Below are 8,961 nucleotides of genomic sequence, written 5' to 3'. Positions count from 1 at the left end.
ATACTAAACCATTCGAAATGCAATTAAGTATGATGATGAAGGTTTACCTATTTTTGACACAACCATAGGAAGGGATATCTCTGATGGTGTTAACTTAGAAATACATAGTACTATGGATAATATCTCTTTCTTGATAGTAGTATAGTTAAGTTGTGTAGTATTCCAGACTCCAGAATAGAAGCGAAAAATTTGTTCAGATGAGGCTGGTGAAACAATTTGTTTTAGAATGCCACTATAACCAATGTTAGAGACATCTGTTTCAACAAATTTAAATGAACCAGAAGTAGGAATTCCAAGGCATGGTAGAGTTTTAACATGTGCTTTGATTTGTTTAACAAGAGTAGTATGAATTTCAATCCAATGTGGAGGGTTTGAGTGTAGTCTCTCAAAGAGTTGACGACATTATTTCTTCATGTCCTTGTAAAATTCTGTAACATAGTTGAGAGAATTAAGAAATCTTTGTAACTTGGTTTTATCAAGAATAACATCAGAAAATTTGTCAGCAAATTCAATAGTATGGCTAATAGGTCGAATTTTATTTTCAGAAATATCATAATCAATGAATCTAATCTTAGTTTAAAAAAATTTGATTTTATTAGTAGAGACAATAAGACCATTTTGTCTAATAATACGTAGAAACGAATTCAAATGTTACTAGTGTTTATCAATAGATTTTGAGTAAATAAGGACATCATCAATGTAAACAATAGTGAAATGGATGAATGAATTGAAAATATTATTCATAATGTTTTGGAATTCACTAGGGATATTTTTAAGTCCAAAAGACATTACATTCCACTCATAATGTTCAAATAGGGTAGTAAAGACAATTATATCTATCTAACTCACTAACCTGGATTTGCCAAAATCCTGATTTCAGGTCAAACTTGGAGAACATGACTACTGCGTTATTAAGCCTATGTATCAAATAATTTTTATTGGGAATAGGGTACCTAATCCACTCTAAGAATTTGTTCTATAGTTTGTAATTAATAACTAGGCGATGTGTCCCTCTCTCAATTTCTGCATTTTTCTTGGACATAAAATGCAACACAAGACCAATGAGACTTACTATGCCTAATAATATTCTTAGCAAACAAATCCTATATTTCAGTTTTGTAAAATTCTAAAGTCTCACTATTCATTTGAATAGGTCAAACTTTGGTGGGAATTTTTTTCTCAGAAAAATCTTTAATATAATGTAAAGTAACAACACGTTTCTTTATATGCCAGATTGCATTTGGAAGATTAGAACAAATATCATCAATAAGTTTTTTGTTAAAATTACTGATCTTTGACTGTAATAATTTACTAGACAATTGTTTAACAATCTTTTTATTTTCCTCTAGTCACAAAGCAGGACTAGATAACTGGTATTATTAAAAAATAAAAGTAAGGACCAGATGACTAGAGGTAAATAAAAATAGCGATAAAAGAAAAATAAAAAGTACTCAATAAAGAAAATAATAACGTTTATTCAAAGTGAAACAACTTACAATATATATATATATATATATATATATATATATATATATATATATATAAAGGTGGGGGAAATATGTTTCTTAACAAACTCAAAGGCGTAATGATTTTTTGGAGAAACATGGATAACATCAAGGGGAGATGGAAGAAGTAGCTAATGGAAGAAGTTTTGAAAGAATCTATATATATGAACCTATTTGGTTCAACATAAAACAGGCTCTGAAAAAATATTTTTTTAATGTACTGGTGTGTGTGTATATAGCTGGCCGTGTCAATCCAATTTTGATATAAGATACACGAGATCATCAAAGTTGTAGAAAACTGATGCATGTTGAACCTCATTTCCAACTAGTGCTAGCAGCCATATATACGACAAGAAAAATGCTATTTGTATTTAAGAAAAATTTATAAAAAATTTACTTCTGCACATGTCAGTTATTGATGTACTGAAAATTATGAAATTTAAAATTTAAAATTTGAATTTGAAAACAAAACTGACAAAATGAGTCTTGTAAGTAAAAGTACAAGTAAAAATTATAAGTACATGTAGCACTACTCATACTACAATATGCCATACATATCCTGACTTAGAGCTCAAGACATGGGTTTCATTCCCCAGCTTATTTGTTGCAACAAAAAAACTGATGCAATAACTTACACATGCATGAGTGATGTGCACTCAACAATAACTACAAGATGCCATAAAAAAGGGAGGGTACAGTGCTGTGGATCAGACTCCAAATGAGGCAAAAATAGTAACCCAAAAAGTAATTTGCCATGAGAACAGTATTCGTATTTTCTTAATTTATTGGATTCTCCAGGTTGGCCAGATTCGCCAGTTTTAGTGCTCCATTAATCGTGGGGATTAATAAGACTATTAATTTGCCAATTATGCATAATCAGAGATCATATAGATCTGACTTACATTATCCAATGGGATCATTGTCCTCATCACTTCCCATGAGTACTCGGTCAATATTGGAACAAGCCAGGAAGCATTTTCCCATGCACACGCATATAATATATATATATATATATATATATATATATATATGTATGTATATATGTATGGGCTGCACATGCGATAATTGAACCTAAATATAATTTAATATAGAGCCAATCAGTACAGTCGGAAATTTTGTTTTTATTGCCTGGCGTACTAAATTTTCCTGGATTCCCACCATGCGTTCGCTTGATTACGATGAAAATAATACTATCCTGTACACTACGAACGTCCACATTGATGATCAACATGCTGCATATTTAACAAAATCTCTCTCTCTCTCTCTCTCTATAAAAGAAATATTAATGTGGGTTTCGGCTGAATCATGCTGGCCTGCATGATTCAGCCGAAACCCAGAAAACTGCATGCCATTATAAAAAGCTCCAAAGCTCCTCAATGACGTCAACATACAAGCCAACTTGTGCATTCATTAATGGTACTGGTTGCTGGCCATAATGCCGTCTGGATCATCAATATTTTCACGAGGCACCAGCTTTTGAGATCGCAGGTTAATTAGAACTCATGATCTTCCTATACCTAATTCAGTGGACTCTTTTTTTTCATTTTCTTTAGCTGCCAGCGGCTTACGTCTTTATCATCCTCTGTTGACAAAAGGATTCCCAAACAGTTGGATTAACAATTATAAAAACAACTTAACTAATTAAACTTCTTTTTGCATGTTGGGTATTTCATGTATTTTTTTTAATTTTTTAAACATTTAAAAATAAAAATAAAAATTCACAACATCATTAAAAAATACTTACTTAATCATTAAATAAAAATAAAAAAATAAAAAACTACCGGTAAAAATGCTCGGGACCCAAAATGGGGATTCCAATTAAGCATCTCTCATGTCTATTATACATTCAAATTAGAACTTGCATGAGAAGACAGCTTGATCCAAGGTTGTACCCAATTATTAGTCTGGAGTCCGACATCTCGATTGTATTAAGATCTTAATGTAAAACAAATCTCACTAATTGCTTATGCGAGATTAGTACAGAGAGCAACTGATTTTGATGCCACAACAACTTGGGAGCCCCAATTTAACGTAGGTCAAGGAACATGTTGTTTGTCGTTATATGCGAGTACAGATAATAAATAACCATTAAGAATTGTTTAATTTATCCATATTCCATCATTTCGAGAAGGCATCCTCCCTCCAACTTTAAATATCCTACAAAAGAATTTCTAAACCAGACTTTAAAAACATGCAATATATAGAAGCGATCGAAGATATATATATATATATATATATAAAGGATCATACACTATACGTACAGCTATATATATACTGATTTATTAATTACTAACTAAATATAGCAAGTAGCCATATATATATATATATATATGCACGTTATGGAGATCAGCATCATTAAATTTGAAACGGCCTCCATATTTTCGTGTGTGACGGGTTGCTCTGAACTATCTTCTTCATCCCATGATACCGTACTTTGAATTCATGAGAGTTAGACCATAAACAGTAGTAAGAATAAAGGCAACGACTTAGGAAAGGGAGGAAATATATAGATACGATTATTATACATGTTATATGCACTTAATTATAATTATTTATTCCCCAGAAAACATGAACAAAAATAAACCATGTGATCAATATCACCCTGAAAGCATAAATAAACATATATAAATTAACCATATGCGTGCGAACTTGAGTGTTAGATTTGCCATCGATCCGCTAAAAATTCTGACAAAGTACTAGTACTTTTGCAGTGCAAAGCAACCGAAATTCTGAACCCAATCCGGCCAGCATAATATATCCTTAGATAATAATCATGTACGAACTTCAAGTACTTATATTAACTTTGTTTGAATAGGACTCTATATATATATATATTGATCACTTGCTTCTATATATTACAAAGGATTTACTTGCCCTCAATCGAGCAAAAAAATGGACTAGTTTTAATATATATATAATTAACATGAGTACTATTAATTCTCAGATGAGCTTTTTTCTGTACTGCACGCATTTCTAATTTTCCTACGTACGCAATATTAATGGTGGTCCAGAATCCAGATCATAGCCGCGGTTATTTACAGTACCACAGATTAAAAAACAGAGAGGAGTTTGCTTATAATGCCAACCCTACCATGATTAACAAGGTCAAGAAAACAGCAACGCCAGAAGGCATACGGCCAGTAATATTGAGCTGTGAACTTCAGATCAGGACAAAACATATCAGCAAACTTCGTGTTTTTGCCCACGTAATAATTAGAAGATCAGGATTCATGTTTTTGAATTCAGAACGTCTAAATAATTGAGTTCTTTCGGCCTCGGAAATATTCAGTTTTTTTTTTTTTTTTCTTTCTAATTTCGGCATCCACTATCTCTTCGTAGATCAAGTTGCCATTTTTATTAGCCATGTCCATGATTCCACCTCACTCTCAGAGAGAGAGCCAGCCTTAGTTTGAATGAACAAGGATGTCGTGCACATGGGTCAAAGTACAACGTCTACCAGTATAAAAGGTGAAGGAGATGGAGAACGTTATCATGTGCCACTTGGAAAACTATTACTCTTAGCGGTAGTCTTTCCAGAAGAAAGGTAAGCAGAAGCTTCATTATCTCCTCTTCTATTCGTAAAGGCCTCCATTTTCATAATTTTCTTCACTATTTCTCAGCAAAAATCATGATTTTTTTTTTTTTTTTGACAAGGGTTCTCTTTTTCTTTCTTTCTGTGCCTAATCAAGATATTTGGAATCTGAAACCCTTTTTACTTTTGCTCATTCAAAGATTAGTGTCTTCATATCTAAGATTCTCGGGCCTATCCTACTCTTTCGAGGATCAACCTTTCCACATCTTGAGCAAATAAAGGAGTCGCATTAATGGAACTCTCATCCGGGAAATGGCTTTCCGAATTGGTGAGATTGTCATATATATGAATCTATATCAGAAGAATGATAGTACTATCAACTTCGAATTTCCCATGGCTCTGTTATCTTTGAAAATTTCCTAATTAATCGTTTTTGGGGTTTCCTACTTCTATAGGAAATGGATGATTACGAGTACATCCACCAATGCCACATGAACAGTACTCTTGATGATGGGTTTCCCACGAACGACATCGCCACTGCAATTCAAGAGAACTTTCAGCAATCTTTCTCTTCAGAAAGCTATTCTTCTTACCCTGCCTTCAGTACCAAAAACACCATCACCACCACAACCACCACCCTTAGTAATTCTTCCATTGAAACATCTCGGAACGTCAGCTTTGAGAGGCCAGCCAAACAGACAAAGATTGACAGTACTTGGAACGTCTCTGGCATCACACAGAATGAATCACCAAAACCTTCTTCCTCCCCCCATATTCTTTCATTTGGGAATCCGAATTCGCTTCCAGACAACCCTAAGCAGTTCTGTAGGAATCTTGATTCTTCTTTGAAGCCGAAGCATGAGGTTGTGACTCCAGTAAATATGCACGTACCTATGATTTCCAGGGGTTCCATAGAGAACCAAAACCATGCTCCAAAAGCCAGCCAGGGTAATAAGCGGGCCGGCTCAGTGACTAGATCAACACATTCAAACGCTCAAGATCACATAATGGCAGAGAGAAAGCGTAGAGAAAAGCTCAGCCAAAGGTTCATAGCTCTTTCAGCCATTGTTCCTGGGCTTAAGAAGGTATATATATGTTTCCCTTCCGTTAAATAACTCATTTTAGCTTCAAGGTAACATATCCTTAAGATTTTATTTTATTTTATTTTTTAACTAACACTGCATTAATACCTTTTACTTATAGATGGACAAAGCTTCAGTCCTTGGAGATGCTATCAAGTACGTTAAAGAGCTTCAAGAACGTGTAAACTTGCTTGAGGAACAGACCAAGAAGAGGACTGTGGAATCATTTGTTTCTGTGAAGAAGTCTCAGCTTTCTACGGATGATGACACCTCTTCATGTGACGAGAACTTTGAAGGTCGCTCTGACGAAGCACTCCCAGAAATAGAAGCAAGAATTTCAGACAAGGATGTACTCATCCGAATTCACTGCGAGAAAAACAGAGGAGTTGTTGTGAAAATACTAGGCGAAATAGAGAACCTTCATCTATCTGTTGTCAATAGCAGTGTCGTGCCATTTGGGAATTCCACACTTGACATAACCGTAATCGCTCAGGTAATTTCAGTTTCTAATTTCCATCTTTTCATTACAGGGTCAAAATATACAAGCATTTTTTTTATGCTGTTACAACTTTTTCATTTCTTCAGGGATTTTTTTAAATAAAGAAACATACTCTTATTTGCAAACCTAAACTGAAAAGACTTGGTGATAGCCCAGCACATTAGTCTAATCCAGATTCTTTTGCAGATGGACAATGAATTCGACTTGACCGCAAAGGACTTGGTGAAAACCCTACGTGTGGCTTTATGAATTAGATGCAAATTCAACATGGTAGACCAGGAGCAGCTCGTGCACTGAAGACTTCTTTCTTTTAACATCAAGAGCGCAAAAATAATCCACGTTCTATCTCTCAAGAGAAATCAGGCCATGTGGACCTCTCCTTTATTTATTTTTCATTCTTTTTGGGACCATTTGCCATTACCAAAGCTTATAGCTTCTTCTCGTGAGGGTTCTAATTTGCCGGATGGTTCTTTCTTGTTCTTGAGTTTTCCGTGGTTGACTCATTGACCACGTTGAATCATCCGCTCTCTGTAAACAGAAACCTCAAGGCTGTAGTTTATCATAACCGGGAATATTTCGAGGTTTGAACCTTCATTAGGCTTATAATCCTAATCAAATCTCTTTGATCTTCCCTTTTTGTTTTCCTGTCATGGTACTTTTAGAGAAGGCAGAATTGTAGCCTGTGTTCTTTTACTGCAGAGAAAAGCAGGAAGTCTCATATGTAGGAGTTAGATCCAGTTTTTTGTAGGGGGATTGTCTCCAGGGCGTTTATATTAAATGTTCCCTCTGTAAAATGTACTTCTATAACTGTAATTTGCAGCTGGGTTTTTTCAAGTCAATGTAAGCTCTGATCACCAAATTACATAATACATAACTTGTTGATACATCTCTGCAAGTATACCTGTCTTAAATGTTAAGGCTCGTGCTAGCTCTTAAGGAACGGTACAGAATGTCACATGCAACGTCTATTCTTTTGAATGATAGACAAGATATATAGCTGATCAGCCTTTTGAAGTATATCTGTGCCAATATTGCATGTTGTTATTTACAATTCGAACAGGCATTGATTATTGAGGGCCAGCTGATTGTTCTAACTTTAGAAGTATTCTATTCACGAGCTGTCGAGGCCATCATTGGATTGACAAAGCAAAAGCGGTCATCTAGAGGGAAAGTGGAGGGCTCTAATTAAGATTATGTTATTCTTGAAGGAAACTCCTGATAATAATACAAACCATCAATACGGGGACTTCGTTGTACGTTGAATGAGAAACCTGACCCCATCATTATATGCATGATCATAAGTTTTCTGCCTAGTTGCCACAAAGTGTCCAGAAATGTTTGTAGGGTCGACGTACAACTTGGACCTAGCGAAAAGCACTTTAAGCCTTCGCGCAAGCAAGCACACAGCTTGAACTTATATTGACCTCGCCCCTGTGATGCATCAGGCTTCATAAACATCTAAATTTTTTTCATAAACATCTAAATTACCTCGTAATTAATTTACCTTACGAATTAAAACCAAGTTGTTTTCCTTAAGAAGCTACCGAACCTCAATACAAAACAGGAGGCTTTTGAGGGCATGGGGCATCTTGAGGATTTTTTTTTAATGAACGAGGACAAAGCCTCTATTATATTAACTGGTACCTCACTTTAGGTGGAGGAAAAATCATGATTACATGGGACCCACACTTTTTCCAAAATAAAGGATTCCAAATTTAAAAGACAATAAAACTATTTTGAAAAATTACTAACGGATACGTAGATAGGAGAGATTTAGCTTATCTGTACGAATGAGACCTCGTAGATTCCTAGGTACCTGCATAATAGTATGCCATACACTACAAGGTTCAACACTTTTACCAGCGATTATGTATTGCTAGCTATACCCACAAAATCGCTGGAAGGTTCAACACTTTTACCAGCGATTTTTAAGTCGCTGGAAGATCGCCGGTACTAACGCCCCACTTTAGATCTAGTCCAACGGAAGCCAAGAATCGCCAGGAAATATTTTCTTTACCGGCGAATAAAATTCGCCGCAAATAGTACCATTTATCGTCGCAATTGCAAGGTTCAATTCAGTTGTTAATCGTTGGGAAAGTTCAATTCCAGCGATTTAATATTGTCGCTAAAAGATGAAAAATCGCCGACAATACCATTTGCTAGCGATTTTTCAAATTGCTGCAATAGACTAAATGGTTTTGAAATAACAATTGCGGCGATAAAAATTTGCCGGTATACATCAATACCAGCGATTTTTAAAACGTTGCAATTGAGTTATTGATTTTATGAACTCAGTTGCAGCGATCATTACATCGCTGATATTAATCTATATCGGAAAATTGC

General features: G+C 34.9%; 1 protein-coding gene across 1 annotated transcript; it reads left to right on the top strand.

Moving 5' to 3' along the window:
* Positions 1–4,866: 4,866 nt before the first annotated feature.
* On the top strand, positions 4,867–7,487 carry LOC108985363 (transcription factor bHLH18-like). The gene is made up of 5 exons (XM_018957643.2): positions 4,867–5,049; positions 5,238–5,365; positions 5,493–6,122; positions 6,241–6,612; positions 6,805–7,487. The coding sequence occupies exons 2-5, from the start codon at positions 5,330–5,332 to the stop codon at positions 6,865–6,867; spliced, it is 1,101 nt and encodes a 366-aa protein (XP_018813188.1). The 5' UTR covers positions 4,867–5,049; positions 5,238–5,329; the 3' UTR covers positions 6,868–7,487.
* Positions 7,488–8,961: the final 1,474 nt, after the last annotated feature.

This window comes from Juglans regia, chromosome 11 (genome assembly GCF_001411555.2).
Source record: "Juglans regia cultivar Chandler chromosome 11, Walnut 2.0, whole genome shotgun sequence".
Lineage (NCBI taxonomy): Eukaryota > Viridiplantae > Streptophyta > Magnoliopsida > Fagales > Juglandaceae > Juglans > Juglans regia.
The sequence above is the reverse complement of the archived record's forward strand: the minus strand, read 5'-3'. Positions and strand labels throughout refer to the sequence as shown.